The 18,313-nt window shown below is 29.7% G+C and overlaps 1 protein-coding gene across 19 annotated transcripts in view; it reads left to right on the top strand.

The window, feature by feature from the left end:
* LOC111674587 (protein lap4) overlaps positions 1-18,313 on the top strand; it is a 241,099-nt gene that overhangs the window by 120,095 nt on the left and 102,691 nt on the right. For 12 of the 19 annotated variants that reach the window (XM_046949910.1, XM_046949911.1, XM_046949912.1 and 9 more), the window contains 3 exons: positions 13,057-13,412; positions 14,417-14,722; positions 17,844-18,044. In XM_046949910.1, the coding sequence (XP_046805866.1) occupies positions 13,057-13,412; positions 14,417-14,722; positions 17,844-18,044 (863 nt within the window). Of the gene's footprint in view, positions 1-11,740; positions 12,517-13,056; positions 13,413-14,416; positions 14,723-17,843; positions 18,045-18,313 lie in introns of those variants that run through there. The other 7 variants (XM_046949905.1, XM_046949908.1, XM_046949906.1 and 4 more) reach the window with 4 other exon arrangements.

Genomic DNA, 18,313 nt, shown 5'->3' with positions numbered 1-18,313 from the left:
AGGGACTTTATGTTAGGGTTATGGTCAATTAAGGCCTGTTCCACATAAAATTTGGTAAAGAGATTTTGGCTTGTGAAAAACTTCTGTGAAATTTCATCGCTATACTCGCATTTTTAAGGAAGTAATGAGCGTTAAAGTAGTTTTATGGAGGGGACCTTATATGGGGGGTAGGGTCAATTATAGACCGATCCACATAAAATTTGATGGAAAGGTTTTGGTTCCTAAGATACATACTTATGTCAAATTTTTTCGCTATATTAGTATTTTTACGCCCATAATTAACATTAAAGTCGTTTTCTGAAGGGGGCCTTATATGGGGGGAAGGGTCAATTGTGAACCGATCCACATAAAATTTGGTAAATTTTGACTTGTATAAATCTTACTTCTGTGTAATTTCATTGCTATAGTCCGATTTTTAAGCCAGTAATGAGCATTAAAAAATTTATGGGGGGACTTCTAATGCGGGGTAGGGTCAACTATGGACCGATCCACATAAAATTTGGTTGAGAGATATTGCCTAGTATAAAACTTATTTCTGGGAAATTTGGTAAAGAGATTTTGGCTAGTATAAACTTCTGTTAAATTTCATCGCTTTAGTCGTATTTTTAAGCAAGTAATGAGCGTTATAGTAATTTTATGAAGGGTCTTTATATGAGGGGTAGGGTCAATTATGGACCGATCCACATACAATTTCATAAAGATTTTTGGCTGGTAAGATACTTCCTTATATCAAATTTCATCGCTATATTCGTTTGTTTAAGCCAGTAATGAGTGTTAAAGTCATTTTCTGAAGGGGACGTTGTATGGGGGGTAGGGTCAATTATGGACCGATATACATAAAATTTGGTTGAGAGATATTGGCTTACATGAAACTTATGTGTGTCGAATTTCATCGCTATAATCCCATTTTTAAGCCAGTAATGAGCGTTAAAGTCATTTTCTGAAGGGGACCTTATATGGGGGGGTAGGGTCAATTATGGACCGATCCACATAAAATTTCATAGATAGGTTTTGGCTAGTAAAAAACTTACTTATGTCAAATTTCATCGCTGTACTTGTATTTTTAAGCGAGTAATGAGCGTTAAAGTCATTTTCTGAAGGGGACGTTATATGGGGGGTAGGGTCAATTATGGACCGATATACATAAAATATGGTTGAGAGATATTGACTTGCATGAAACTTATGTGTGTCGAATTTCATCGCTATATTCCCATTTTTAAGCCAGTAATCAGCCATTTAGTGATTTTCTAAAGGGGACCTTATATCGGGGGTAGGGCCAATTATGGTCCTATGTCCGCCATAATTCAGAAATATTTTTCAGACTTCAAAAAACTGACCTGTGCGAATTTGTGAATATTTGAAGCTATTTATACAATATTCCGGGGGGTACAGTTGTATGGGGGCTATGTGAAATCGTTGACCGATTTTGCCCATTTTCAATACCAAACATTTCTGATCAATAAAATATATTTTGGGAAAATTTCATCTCAATATCTCTTATTTTGTGGACGCTGTCGTGCCAACAACAGACAGACGGACAGACGGACGGACATGGCTAGATCGTCTTAGAATCTTACGAGGTCCCAGAATATATATACTTTATGGGGTCTTAGAGCAATATTTCGATGTGTTACACACGGAATGACAAAATCAATATACCCCCCATCTTTTTTGATGGTGGGTATAAAAATTAAAATTTAATAAAAGTTTGGCAATTAAGGATTTGACAGTTGTCCATGTTATTTTGTTTTTGTTTTTCCTATATTTTCTTCTTTTGTAAGGAATATATTAAAAAGATAATTAAATGCAAATCTTAATAAAGTATAATGTAAAAAAAGTATACATCAAAGGAAATTACGTTTAAATTATAGAAATTAAGTGATGCTGAAAAGCAAAGTTATTTAAATTAAATTCAAACATCAAATCCCAGTACTAGTTTGTGTCTCATTTTTCTTTTAGTTGTTTTAGTTCTATTATTCAGAAATTCCCAAAAAAAATAGCTCATTAGATTAGATTCACATTAAACAGTTACTTTTTAAGCACAACTTTAAATATTTATCTTCAAATGAGTTTTTCTCTAATCTTTTTTGCAAACATCTCTTAAAAATAATTGAATTTGCATTCAATTTGAAAATATTTTATTTTATTGCCTGTGATTCCCTGATTTTTATTTTTGGGCAAATCTCATGTGCATATTTTATTTACAATATTTATTCAATAAATATAAAAGTACATAAGGATAATCACAAGATGTTTTTGTTGATTCTTTGTTTTCTGCTGCGATACGATTAAAACGATTCATTGTAAAAGAAAAATAATTTAATGTGTATATTTTCACATTGTTATTTTGTATTTTAAGTGAAATTATTGTTTACAATACAAAAACAAGTATGAATGTATAGTCGGGCGTAGCCGACCATATGATACCCTACACCAGTCAGTATGTATGTTAAAAATGGGGATTATTTAAAAAATAAAGCATTTGGTTTGTTTTTTTAACTTTATTTCGGAATATTTTTACTTATTTTTTGGCAAAAAAAGATTTTTTTAAGAGGGCTCAAAGGGGAGTAGGGCAAAATATGGCCCTATCCTTAAAAATGTTGGTAGGGGGAGTTAAGACTTCTTCAATATTATTTATGTAGAATTTAAAAGTGTTATTAGTGTTTGTAAGTGAATTTTGACCTTTAAGTCATTTTCTGAAGGGGAGTTTGTATGAAGCCCGATCATTACAAAAATCTGTAATGTCATTTAAAGTTCTATAAAACTAAGTTTTGTCGACTTTTGTTAACATAATAGATTATTTAAATTAATTTTAAGTCAAAAGGCCCTATTTGAGGGGTACGGTTGTATGGGGGCTAGTCGAAATAATGGACCGATTTTAACCATTTTCAATAGGCTTCGTCCTTAGGCCAAAATAAGCGTGTGTGCCAAATTTCATCCAATTATCTTGCGACCTGTACCTTACGCACAAGGTTTACATGGACAGCCAGCCAGACGGACGGACATAGCTTAATCGACTCAGAAAATGATTCTAAGCCGATTGGTATACTTTAAGGTGGGTATTGGACGAATATTTTTCTATGTTACAAACATCAGCACAAACCCAATATACCCTCCCCACTAAAGTGGTGTAGGGTATAACAAGTAAGAAATTATAGTCGGGCTTGGACGACTACCCAGCCAAAAAGAAACTTTCAAAGAAGCGAAAAAGAAGTAGTAGAATTTACTGGAAGTACTGAAATAGACCTGATGAAGTTATGTCCTTTTTATTTGATTTCAAATTCACTGAAGTTATTATTAAGAAGTAATTTTTATGTTCTTTTTTGGAAGTTATTAGGAACTAAAATTGTATTATTATAGAATACAACTAATTTGGCTCAAATAATATTAACATAATTAAATAAATTACACGCATTCAAAAAATTTAAGTAAAAATATATACCCTAAATTTAAAAAAATGGATTCTTTTCGTTTCTTTAGACGGAAGGTAAACAAATATAACTTAGAGCTACTTTTAAAGTGGTGATAAATGCTATTCTTTTAGAAATACTTTTTTTGTTTGGCTATATAATACACACCAATCAAGTTAAGAAAATGAAATTTATTTGCCTTTTTATCATAAAGCATTTAACTTACTTATACAGACCCTTTGGCTAGATAAAATAATGGACCGACCCTTTTCAATAGGCTTTGTCGCAGAAAATGGAAGATCATATATCAAATTGCATTGATCAATATTATTGTGCGTTACAAACATACCTACTAAAATGGTGTAGGGTATAATAATAAAATGAACAGAAAAACCGATATAAAAGAAATGTTTACAACACCAAAAATAATCAATATACAATGTATTAAGTATTCATGATAACTGTTTGGAGGGAAAGAAAATCTACTTATTGGTACAACAAATGAAAATTAGAAAAAAAATACTAAATGATAATCGTAAAAGTAAAGAATATTATTTCCAGGAAAAACATATGCCTGAAATATTTAAAAATCACAACCAGAGCTAAACAGAAAACGAAAACAGAAAAAAGGACTGTGAGTTTTTAAAGTGAATATTACGTGGGAGGGAAGAAGGCAAATGTCTATAAAATTAAATAGAAGAAAATTATATAAAATTATAAAGTAAAATGGTTGACAAACCAAAAAAAAAAAAAAAAAAACAGTAATATTAGGAGACCAAATGTCCTTTCTTTTGAATTTTACTCAAGCTCTTCTTAGATTCGTTGTTTTGAACGTAATAAAAAATCACAGGTGATAATTTTGATTACAACTTGATAAACAAAATCTATTTAATTTGGGTAGAACCGGACGGATTACAGATATTATAATTATAGAAATTGTGTTCTATTTTGTAAAACATAAACATATGTATATTATTAGAGGTTGGCCATTATTGTTTTTCTACATTTTTTTTATACTCACATGGCTTTATTTTTTTATCTTTAAATGCACTTGTAGAGGGAAAATGAGAAAAAACCAAAATCATTTTTTATGGCAGTGTTTTATTATAGGATCATTCCTTAACCTAGATCCAATTTACGTTATAAACGAAATTGAGTCATTATTTTTTTATTCTTCTTTGTTTTTTGCTCAAAATTGTTTTTCCAAATTCTTTTTTCTTTCTTATACATACTATTTGACAAATAAGAAAACGAAGACAATTTGTAAACGGAAATGTCGATTTAAGCTCTAGCGAGCAAATAAAAAAGCTGCTTATTTTAGAAGAAAAAAACTTTTATTCAACCTTTAAACATATTTATAGATGTTTCTTTAAAAAATTCTTTTCATTTTTTTTTTTTAGAAATTTCTTCCTGTTTTTCGTTTTTTTTTTGCACATTTCTTAACATCCTCGATTAAGGCGCGAACATAAAATGTGTGTCAGTATTAAGAGAAATGAAAATGAAAAATCACCTGCTAAAAGGAAAAAACAAAGAAAATTGAACAAAAAAATCCTAAAAATGTACATGATTCAGTCAAGCAGAATAATGGGGTTTTTTGCCTCAAAAAATCTTTGTGTACAATTTTTATGTTTCTTTTGTTTTCTTAACCCAGTCAGACAACCAGTCGTCTTTCACGCCTTTATACTCTTCTCAGAGCAATGATATTTATTTAACATTATAAGAGCTGAATGTAACGGTACAAATATTTATGATGAGAGAAGCGTTTTTTCGATGTTGACGTTTATTTGGTCTTCTAGGAAAAATTTTAAAGACCTAGTGGAAAATATGCAATGAAATATGTTCAAATAGCTTCCCACTATAATTGTGCTAGCAAAACAATAATGATAATGTTACAGTTGTCAGATATATAAATTGACACGCATTATAACTTTTCTATTGAATCTCAATTTCCTACTATGCCTCAAGTAATTATACTTGTATGTACTCATGTGTAACTTTGAGGTTTAATACATAATACAAACATAGAAACAAATGTTTGCATAGATTGACGGTATTATTGGATTTTTTTGTTCGACAAAATACTATGCAAAAAAACAAATCATATAAAATCGATGTCATTTTATACTTACCTTCGATTTTTATTTATGTTTTATTTAATAGGATACAGGTCGAACACGTAAATAAATAATATTTAGAAATGATTTTTTGTTTTGTTTCTTATTTGTGCGTGTTAGGCATTAAATCTTTCACATTTTCATGACACTTGTACGTGGTGTCTTAATAACATGGACCTACTTACTCGTATGTACATATGTATGGTAAGTGTAGTGGTCTGAAATACCATATAAAATAATAAATAAAAAATAAAACCATTGTAAAATTATTTTCGGCTGACATTGGTCCTCGAAAATCGGAAATTCCTTAAATAATCTTAATTCCCATTTATATGATATTTTTTTTTTTAGAAATTTACAGCCGTCTTGTTTTAGTAACCAATTTTATAGCTCCTTTTCTATTTTGTTTTCTTTTTTAAACCAATTTTATGTTGCAACAATCAAAAAATTAAGTTGACTTCACTATATTCCAAATTTAATTTTTTTTACATTTATAACTTAAACCTACTTCTCTATACTCTACAGAAATGTTAAACCATGAAAAGTGAATTTTTTTTTTTCTTTTGCATATACAATTTTCCTGTGATAACTTTTACATCAATTTATTATGCAAATTGTTTAATTTTATTTAAATATTGTTCTTGTAAGTTTTTTTTTCAATATAAAAAGAGTTCTTTTGAATAAAAATAAAAAGAAAATATCTCAAAAAAAAAAGAATATAAAATATTGAAAATAAATTGTAAACTTATTGAAAACTTTTGCTTTATTGAACATTGATGCATTCGCTGAAAGGGAAACCAATATGCAACAAACAGTTGCATCTACCACACAAACTCACACACAATATACACTATTCTTGTTAAAGGCGTAAACAAAGGATAAAATTGTTTATAAATTTGTAGTCGTGAAATATATGCCAGATATTTGTTGATTTTAAATACATTTAAGAATATTTATTGGAATGGAATTTTGTAAAGAAAATATACTAATAGACTTTAAAAAGAACCTTGAAATCCGTATTTTTTTCAATTGTATATATTTTCTTGTTAAAACTTCTGATGAGAATAAACACTCATGTATAAGTTTAATTTAAATTAATTTCGATTTATTTTTATAGCCTCCAATTTAATTAAAAAATTTACATAACAAGAGATCGCACTATAAATCAGAGAGCAACTCTGGTGCGAGAAGTATAATTTAATAATTTTATGTGTTCCTTCAGATCTAAAATGAACGAAAAATGGCTATAACTCTAAAACTGCTGATAAAACAAAAGAAATTTCTGAAACTAAAAAGCCGTAAATTTGATTCTCTTCAAATCTTCTAAATTCGTAGGATGTGTGAAAAAGGATTTATTTCATAAAAAATTATTATTTTGACCTATGACCTCCAATATTTTAAGTATATAAGACATGATTTCATATATTATTCACCATGATATTTGTAACATTAATTTGATGGTCTGTGGAAATTTTTACTTCATTCGGCTATTGGACCATAAATATGTTAAAATGTATAAAATGCACTCATTTCCTATGGAAATTGTAAATATAGCTAAATAAAAACTCCTATAGCTTTTAGATATCCCACTCTAAAATTTTTACACAGCAATAACAATAAGTTATCCTATTTGTCATGAAAACTAAGAAAAACAAAATATCTTTTTTAAGAAATTAAAGGATGAAGGACATATTCCACTATATAATCCTTTCGCCAGGACTTCATGTAATTTTAATGAAATGTCAAAAACGAATAATCCAAGTCGAAGGAAACATCATTTGTTAAAATCGGGTAACCAGTTCCAAAGTTATTCTGTCGTCAACATTTCTAATTTTGAACAAAAATACCCGAGATGCCCTACTTTAGAGTCCCATAAAATATGAGCCGAATGAGTTAAGGATCTAATTAATACGCCATACAAACCACATTCTGGAGTAGAATATATACTCCTGATTTGAAAAAAAAAAAAATCGAAGAGGACAAAAATTAAAAACAACATTTTTTGTTCGATTTATTTTGGAATTACCCATAACCAAACTTGATTCTCTACATTTTTTAAGAATATCGTTCTTTCAAACAATCTTTTATGACCCAACTCAAAACGACGATTAGTACTTTGAATAGTAGCACAGACACAAATCTTCAGCTTTAACTATCGAGAACCAAAGTTGGACATTTTTGTCATACAGGGTTTTATTAAAAACAGTGTAACTTTTCACTTCTTGGTCCTAGCAAAAATTGTCCAAAGATAGTTATTTCTTTATTGTTTCCAGAAATTGTTGGATAACATTTTTGCTGAGAAGAAAGCTTTTACAATTACCTTTCATCCAAATCGGAAGACATCAATCGATGATACGAAATTGCCCATATATATATTACACATACACCTTGACTGGAAAAATTCAAAATCTTAACATACATACATTCATACTTATGTATCTGAAAAATATTTATTTTTGATTTTATTTATGAAAAAAAAAAATAAAAATGTTTTTAACAGGCGACAAAAGTATCATGCATCCTTAACAAGATTCATAAATTCATTGAACTTTCAAGCTAAAAAATAAAAACGTAGAAAAGACAACTTTAAATATTTATGTCAATGTTGTCGGTTGTAAATAAAAACAAACTGTACAATATTTCAAGAATGTAATAATCCTTTTATCCCTGGCACAATTGTGTTTGTTGTCTCTACCCATAACAACTGAAAAAAGGTTGGAAAAAATTGAAATCCAGACAACCAGTTAAAGGTAAAAGTTTAAAGACATTGAACTTTTGAACATGAAAATCTGAGTGAATAAATTAAATTTTCAGGGTTAAATATACGTATGCATGTATGTTTGTGTGACTGTTTTAAAATAAACAGTAACGATTTGTAATCAATGACTGTTAAATGATTGACTTTAATAAGACAGTAAAGAAATGATTCTAAATCAAATGTCTGTGAAAAAATACACAATAAAAGGAAAATGTTGTTAATTATATTCTAAAAAGGATTTAATTTAAAATTAACAAAAATGCTAAAATAATTTGCAGATTAATACTGAAATACAGAAAATGTTCGCAGATAAATACTGAAAGGTTAACTCTAAGTAACTTATATTTCATTCTCAGACAAAAAAAAAAAAAAAAAAACAATAAAATATCAATATGACAGCATTTTACCATCAATTTAAGTTATCCGCATTTTGGAAAAAAAACGATTTTTTTTTGTAAGAATTAGGAAACATTTTTATAATGCAAAATTATTTATAAATGTTTAATGTTATTATATTAAAACTACTTACCATTGAAATGTCATTTATGCCCTTTATTGATTAACAGTTTTCTAAAAAATATTTTAGACAACTTTGGAATTTCTAGAAATCACTGTGACATTTACAAATTCAATAGCTATCATTATTAATTAATTTTTTTCAAAAGTTTTTTGTCATTTTTCCTTACAGATTATTGCCTCTTTACATTATCCCTTTTGTAAATTCCTACGTCATTAGAATTCTTTATTTCAATAAAAAAATTTATTTGTTATGGATTTTCATTCAATATGAATTATTAAATAGTTATGGGTTGGTAATAGGAATAATTCTTGACGAAGTATTACAAATTTCAATGCGAAACTGAGAGTTTCATGTTAAAATCACACTTAACTTACATTGAAAAGTAAAAAGTTAAGAAAGTATTTACTAGCTTTTACTACTTATCCAAAGCCATTTTAAAACAACTATGGCATTGAATGCAAATACTTAGCACGCTCGCTTACAACTCAGTAATTAACAAGTCATTACAAATGTTGATCTGCGTAAAAGAATTCAGTAATCAAAAAAGGCTTAATTTAGCGAAGCCGGTATTCATAATATCCCAGAATTTAAAAAAAAAACTGCGCCTGCTATCCAGGACACTTTACGAAACATATACGAAATATTGGATCAATTTTCTTCGGAATAAGAGAATAAATTCTAATCAATTGTTCCAATATATTTCATTAAAGTGTAAAGTGTCAAAATGTCCATGGACATTTGATAGATAGATAGATAGATAGATAGATAGATAGATAGATAGATAGATAGATAGATAGATAGATAGATAGATAGATAGATAGATAGATAGATAGATAGATAGATAGATAGATAGATAGATAGATAGATAGATAGATAGATAGATAGATAGATAGACAGATAGATAGATAGATAGATAGATAGATAGATAGATAGATAGATAGATAGATTTTTCGGCTTTTAAAGTTTCATGCCATTATACATTTCTTTAAATAACATAAAAAACTCAATTCTTTGAAAATATAAATGTTGAATTTTTTCAACTTCTACTTTTTCGCTGCTAGCCACTTTATTTTAAATATTAACTTTAACAATCTTACCAAAACAAATTTATATTATTAAAAATAAAAACAATATTTTATTCTCTAATGCTTTTCGCCCTGTATCGACATCTCAATAAGGATACCAAAAAACCCACTAAAAAGCGATTTCAATGTCACTGTCAAATCCTTTTGTCGTTAAATGCCCTCAAGGAAAATTAACAATTTGTGAATGTGCGTGTTTGTGTTTGTTTCGCTTTAAAAGTTTTTGTTGTATGTGCTATATGTTTGTATTTATATAGTGAATAGTGTTACTGTTACCAAAGTTATTTGATTATGTAAATTAACATTTCGTTGTTGGCTTTTTTACTTTTAAGACAATTTACATTCTTATCATTGTCATTACAAACCAAAACCGAAAAATGAACGAAAAGCCGAAGAAAAACATCAACAGAGTTAGTCTGTCTACTCTCTAAAGGATGATGATGGTGGTTACTGTTTATTACTCGCATTCAACTTTCGCAAAAGCATTGAACAGAACAGAGTTTCCAAGGTTAACATCAAATATGCAAACCTTGTAGTTGTATTTACAACTTGTATATTTTTCCTCTATATATACGGTTGTTGGGTGTAATTTAGATTTGATTAGACGGCAAGATGACAATGACTACTATAGCGGAGCCAGGGCCGAAAACAAAATAACAACAATGACAACCAACTACCAGGACTCATTGTTGCTGTTATTGAGTTTATTTTATCTCATCTATTTATATGAATATAATGTTGTGTTAGTTAGTTTGTTCGTTCGTTGGGTGGCTGACTGTCAGTCTTTCACTCACTCATTCAATGTTTTCACGTGTCTGCTAGGATGGCTGACTGGCTGCTGAATAACGGTTGATGATGATAGTAACCACAGGCTATGTTTAAATAATGTCTCCCCAAATGGAGAGAATTTGATGTAAATGTCGTTTGATAAGAAAAAACTGCTTATAAAGGGAATTAGAATTGAATAAAAACCCACAATAAAATACGAAATGATTTTATGTTTTTTTTTTTTTCACGCGTTTGGTGATATCGATATTTTAGATTTGGAAATATGTACTAAAGTTAAATTTATTACCACAAAAAAAAAACAATCTTGTCTGCCATGTCTTTTTCATTTACCACTAAATGTAACTGTCAGATTCAATAATTATGAGTGATTTTTTCCATGAAATATTCACAGGCACATTTAATAAATATTGATTTTTTATAACTGCTAAGAGTTTAGATATTCTAGTTTGTTTACGTTTTTTCGTTATAAAATCAAAGGACATTCAACTTGTCTGTATTTACTTTCGTGAATATTTTTAGGTTACTTAGGAGAATAATGATCTCATGATATTTAGGTTATGGTGAATAATAATGATCTATTAGTTGTTTTGCACTGCTGCATAGACCAGTTAAAATGACAAATATGCTATTTACATCCTTCAAACCTTTTTTTAAATAAGGGAATGAAATAATCTTTCTAAGATATTTTTTTTTAACAAATGTGCAAATTTGATCGATTATAAATTTCTATTGACAACACTGTTTAAAGGAAACATGCGGCTAACCTGGCAAATTTTACTATGTAACAATATGACAATAGTCTGAACTTATAATTTTTATGGTCAGTTAAATTTATTGTCTGCAATGAAACTGTAAATCGTTTAATCTAACAATTTATCAATTTTATATAACAATTTACCTGTTGACAGATCTGACAACTTTTTAAGATCTAACAGCAGTCATAACTTTATATATCCATTACAGATGAAGGATAAATATTACAAAATACTAAAAGTTACGTGCTTTCCAAAAAATATCACTTGTTCTTATAACAATTAATCAGTTAACAGAATTTTATTCTCATTTAGAGTCTATAACAGTTTAACAAGAAAAAAGTGTTTATAAAAGCTATACATTTTTAAAATGTATTATGACTTGTTTCCAGAGAGTTCATTCCTCCACTGTGCATTGTTATAAAACAGCCAATACTATGTAATTTTTATTAGCTTCAATAAAATTGCTAATCCAATTGACAATTTAAATGTTTGTAAGAAAACATCATGAAAAATATTGTGCAAAACATATTTTTGTAAAAAATCATAAAAAATACAATAATTTAAATATCTTAAATTAAGTTTCGACATAAATAAGATAAAAAGTGGAAAAATCAACAACGCAGCAAAAACAGTATTTACTACATGCGATAAAAAATCAAATCAATAATAAAAATAAATCCCAAATAAGTCTTTCCTCGTCATCAAAATTAAAATCAGGGGAAGACACAAACAGCAACGTGTAGAAAATTGAAAAAAAAACATGTTTAATGTTAAAATTAAAGTTAAGGAAGGCAATAACACATTGCCACGCACTAAACGAACAACAGCAGCCACACCGTCCATATTAAACAACAATAGTAGTGGCACCATGAGCTTAAATGGACGCAACAGTCCTGCCACTTCCAGTCTACGCAGTTCTCTGGCATCATCGAACCGTAGTACGAGTAATTCACTTAAACGCAAAGATAAACGTGTAAGAATTGTCACCACTTATATGCCAACCAGCGAGACAGAATACCAGCAACAGCAGCAACTTTTATTGCTGCAGCAACAACAACAACAGCAGCAAGAGCGTTTAAGACAATATGGTAAGACAACACAAAACAGAAAACAGATAAAGGGAAAAGGAAATTTTTATTAATTCGAACCTTGTACTTATGCATGTGTGTAACATGTGTATGTATGTATGTAGTCGTAGGGGTTCTTTTGAATAAAATAAAATTCGAAGTTGTAGCTAGGGGGAAGGAAGTAAATGAGACAACAATAGGAAGAGAAGAGGAGAAAGAAAGTCATGTTATATCCTAATTGTTTATGCACATGCTAACGCCTTTTTGAAGTTGGTAATTGCAAAACGTGACTTGCATTGATAATATTTAACAACTACAACAAAAAAACTAAGCACACAAAAACACTCTTACACACTAACAGATATTTCAGATACAAAAATTAACTATACTCGTATATGTTTATGTAAATATAAATATATGGCTTATTTACTTATCCTGCAACATATAAACATACATACATATTTATTCCCTAATACATATTTTATTTATCTTATTATGTTAATTCTTTTTTTCATTTTTCCAATTTCGTGTTTTTCTTCTCTTTTTTTTGCACGCACACAGATGCCCTTGATGGTGTCACCGAATTGCGATTGGAACAGTATGAAATTCACATTGAACGTACCTCGGCTGGCCTTGGCTTAAGCATTGCTGGCGGCAAAGGCTCAACACCATTTAAGGGTGATGATGATGGCATTTTCATATCACGTGTCACCGAGGGGGGTCCAGCTGATTTAGCCGGCCTTAAAGTTGGCGATAAAGTTTTAAAAGTCAATGGCATACCCGTCGTCGATGCTGATCATTATCAAGCTGTACAAGTGTTGAAGGCCTGTGGTGCTGTTTTGGTTTTAGTTGTACAGCGTGAGGTAACACGTTTAATTGGTCATCCTGTATTTAGTGAGGATGGTTCATTATCACAGGTGAGTTTGAGTTTTTTTAATGTATATATAAGGTTTACTTTTAGTTATATGTTGGAAACTTTCGCTTTTAAGCGGTCATGTCCAAACTTTAAAATAATAGAGTAAGTAACTTAATATCATTCGATAAAATTTTTGAGAAAAAATTATGAAATCTGACATATTTGTAACTGATAAAAATAATTAAATAAATTAGTTCCTGATTTCCAGTTCGTAATCAACTATATTAAAAATAGTGTCAGATAATTGGAAATTATACAAAAAAATTTAGCTAACAAGGTACTATATTTAACAAAATTTTTAAGTCCGATTAAAAATTTTTGGCAAATTCGTAAAAAAATAGTAAACTATGTTGTGGACTTGTTATTTAGGTTATCCGTTAAGTAGTTTTATTCAATGCAAACATGGACCATGTCCACTTTACATAAACAAAACTGTCATCATGTGTATGCGGATTACGTTGTCACCACCTAGGACTAATTCTTTGCAGAGTATCCTTTACACAAGTGTTTGAAGTAGTCAAATTTTTTGCTAGAACATGATAATGTTAAAGGAACATGTTTATATATTTGGATTAAATTTGAACCTGTAGTAGTTCTTTGCAGAGTAACCTTTACACGAGTGTTTGAAATAGTCTAAGTTTTTGCTTGAGCATAGTAATGTTAAAGGAACATGTAGTTGCGGAGTTTTAGTTTAAATTTTTGCGGGGATATAACATCAAACTTTTATAGAATATTATTTAAAAGACCCTGTATGTGGGCTCTATATTGTAAAATAATATTTGAAAAAAATTTATTATATACTTATACTTTAAAAAATAGTTTATTATTTTGTATTCTTATCATCCAACCATCCAATAAATTGCACCACATTTTAGGTCGTACATCACTGTACCTACATGATACTTTTTATAAAACTTTTAAAAATAAAATTCATTTTTATTTAGTTACTCTATATATAAATTCTTATGCTGAACATTATTCTTTTTTTAACGTTAACTATTTAAGATTTCTGTTGAAACACGTCCCCTGGCGACTACCATTCCACAACTTCAACAGCAACAAACACATGAAAGATATATACCACCTCCTTTGGAAATTTTGCCAGAACAACAAGAGCAACATTCACATGCCCAGCAGCAACAGTATTCGGCAACAAATTTGCACAATTATCACGCAAATGTATTTACCACACCAGGAACAGTTACAGCAGCGGCCGCAACAACGTCAGCAGCTTTTCAAGAACCACAACATGTTGGCGATGTTGCAACAACGACAACAGCATCAACAAATGGCATTTTCGAAAATGGCAAGGTTTGTACAAAAAAGTTTTCCTTTTTTCATGTTTATGTTGTGTTTTCTTTTATCAACCATCTGAACTGTCCTTTAAGTAAAAACTCATCATCTACAGCGCCACTCAACACGCCCACTAACTTAATAGTTACACCTAACAGCTTCTGGCGGGAGTTCTAGTTTTTTTTCTGCTTACTGCTGTTGTTTCTTTTTATTTCCTTTTTCTCTGAAAATTATTTCAAATCTTTCGTTGTTTGTTCATCGACAGCAACATGCTTTTGGCAATGCCAAAAATAAAACTACAATAAAAATAACAAAAATATTGTTTAAATATTTTTTTATACTTTTTATCCTTCCACCATTGCTGTTTTTATTTAAGATTTTATTGTTGCTTTTGTATTTGTAAGTATTTCAAAAATACAATTGAATTTAAAGCATACAAAACTGTTTAGTAATTCAAAATCAGTGCAGAAGAAAAGTTTTAATCCTTACGCGTTAGGAAAAGGGGAAATATGTAAGGGGGAGTAGTTTTAGCTACTATGAAGTTAAAATGAAAGAGTTGTAAAAATCTTTTTTTTTTTTTGTTTTTTCTAACTTTTTGAAAGGTTCAAGTTATTTATTCGAAACTTTCTTAAAACATTTAATTAAATTGTTAGAAAAGCGTATTTACTCACGTGTTTTGGTGAAAATATCTTAAGAGTATTAAATCGATTGAATTGAATTTGATTGAGATTCAGTGAGAAAAAAGCTTAGCGCATAATAAAGTTTATTTAAACAGTTTTATATAAGGAGTGAGATCGAAAAATTCTTAACATACATATATGTTTATAAAAAAGAAACCACTAAACTTACAGATTTATTTTTTTTTATTTGATTCAAATTATTATTACAATTTACAAAAAAAAAATATTTTTATAGTTTTAATCACTAGTGATGAAATTTTGAACCCTTTTCGGAAACCCTTCCATTAACGTTTTTATAGTGCTTTCTGTCACTTTGCTCAAACATGTAGTCCATCTCCGTTTAAAATCTACCACATTTTTGGACACCTTTTTTGTACTCTTCAATTCTCTTTTAACAAGAGCCCAATATCTCTCCACTGGCCTTAGCTCCGGGCAGTTTGGAGGATTTGCCTCTCTTGGTACAAATACCACATTATTGTTCTTGTACCACTCAAGGGCTTGTTTACCATAGTGACAGGATGCCAAGTCAGGCCAAAAATAAGTGGACACATTATGAAGTCTTATGAATGGAAGCAGCCTTTTTTGTAAACATTCCTTGATGTAAATTTCGGTATTTATAGAGCCCGTTGTAACAAATGATTGGCTTCTTTTGCCGCAACTGCATATTGCTTGCCATACCAAGAACTTTCTGGGAAATTTTGTCTGCTTTTGGGTCCTAAACTTTTCTTCAACATTCCCTCGAGCATCAGCAACATAAAACTTTTGACCTGGAAGTTGCGAAAAATCTGCCAGAACATACGTTTCGTCATCCATTATGCAAATAGTCCGAGCACTGAGCTAACCGAGCTGCTTTCCTACCGGATGTGTTGGGAGCTCTTTTGAAAATGCGTTCTATTTTTTTGGCTTTAGAAACATCATGTGGACCATTCCTTCTACCTGAACCAGGTTTTCTATCAACTGACAAGTACTCCCGGTACTGTTTAATAACATTGGAAACAGTTTGACGGCAGACCTTTGTATGCTTAGCCAACTTTTTGTAAGACCAAGTTGGGTTTAGTTGAAAATATTTAATAATTTCAGTACGCACTTTTTTCTGGTCACTCATTTTAATCAGATTAACAAAATAATTAATATAATTGACATTACACATAATAACTGACATGTTTTTCAAAGGTAACTTGATCAAAAAAAAAAAAAAAAATCAAATAATACTTTGGTTGAAAAATGTAATGAAAAACGTGTGTTAAGAATTTTTCGATCTCACTCCTTATATGTGTATGTTTGTAAATATTAAAGTAGTGAATTAGTCAAATATGTTGAGGTTTAGAGAAATATAGAAATTTTCATATATTATTGTGTCATAATTTCAATAAGCTAACAGTTTTCATGTAAAATATTAAAAAAAATATTTCTAAAGGCTTGAGTTACGCTAGCACCTCAACAAATAGATTTTTTAAATTTTTAAGGATATGATATCTCGAAAACTAGATGTGATGGAAAATAGAACTGAGATTAACAACACATTTTGAACTAAGAAATCCTTTAGTCATCCTGTATTAATCACATTGCAAGATCAAGAGATTCTAAAATATACACCGTCTCATAGAAAGAAAAGAAATTTTACATAGAGAGTCAAGGTAGATTCTTAAAACTCATTACATCATTATTGGACATCTTGGAAATATTCTCTTTTTTGACCATTCTCAAATTTGCACAAAAAATACTACAATTTACATAATTAATTATTTATATTATTAATTATATTATTCTTAAAATGTAGTTTAAAATTAATTTCATAAAATAATATGTATATTTTTACTCTACTCGTGTTTTCAAAAAATTAATTAGAAATTCAATCGATTGTTATAAATAAATTCATTGACATTGACATTGATTTAGTTTTTAGTTTTCATGCCACCTTTTGAGCGGTCATTGAGGTAAATTTTTAATTTGCCTTGTTTTATAAATGAGATACATTCATTATTTTTGTTTTTCCAACAATTACCTACGTGAAATACAGGGAATATACTCTATAGTAGATCATATTGGAGCATTAACAGTTTTTAAACATTTGTTGAAATTCTTATATAAAAGCTTGCTCAAGCTCTATAGCAAGTTGCTTTCAAATGTTGTTTGATTCTCATTAATATGAGACAAAAGATAATCTTATACATATGATGTATAAGATTATCTTTTATTTATATAGTGTATAGGTGATTTTAGGCAATTTCTTAGTCGGCATTGAATAACTTTAAATACATCCAGTGTTTGTTGTACTCTCCTGCAACACAATACATTCCTGTGCAAGCCAATAATACATTAATGTTTACTATTTCCGAACACACTCTTTTATACCAAACTCCCACACACACACCCACTTATATCATTCCATTCATTATTTCTTCCTTCATTTATTGATGGCGCATTTGTATTATTCGTATGTATTTACTTTTTTCCAGGATGGACCATTGAGTTATATTACGCTGCATACAACATTAATACGCGATCAAATCGGACAGGGTTTGGGCTTTAGTATTGCTGGTGGAAAAGGCTCTCCACCTTACAAAGATGGATGTGATGGCATTTTCATTTCACGCATAACTGAAGGTAGTCTGGCGCATCGTGATGGCAAAATAATGGTGGGCGACCGTGTAATGGCTGTAAGTATGAGTTTTAGCCTGGAAAGAATACAAAATGAGAACAACAAAAAACAATTGAAATTAATGTTGCATTATAGGATGAATTGTATTTAACGTTCATGCATTCACACGAGATGTGTTGGATGGTTGTTGGTATGACAGACAGACGGACACACGTTCGGTGTTGTTTTGCTCTTGACGTATGAACTTAGTCATTGTTTATCTAGTCAGTCATTACGACAGCCAGCCAAGTCAGTCAAACTTGGAGTGTGTTTGTCAGCCGAATTTTG

The sequence above is a fragment of the Lucilia cuprina genome, chromosome 4 (genome assembly GCF_022045245.1).
Source record: "Lucilia cuprina isolate Lc7/37 chromosome 4, ASM2204524v1, whole genome shotgun sequence".
Classification (NCBI taxonomy): domain Eukaryota; kingdom Metazoa; phylum Arthropoda; class Insecta; order Diptera; family Calliphoridae; genus Lucilia; species Lucilia cuprina.
The sequence above is the reverse complement of the archived record's forward strand: the minus strand, read 5'-3'. Positions and strand labels throughout refer to the sequence as shown.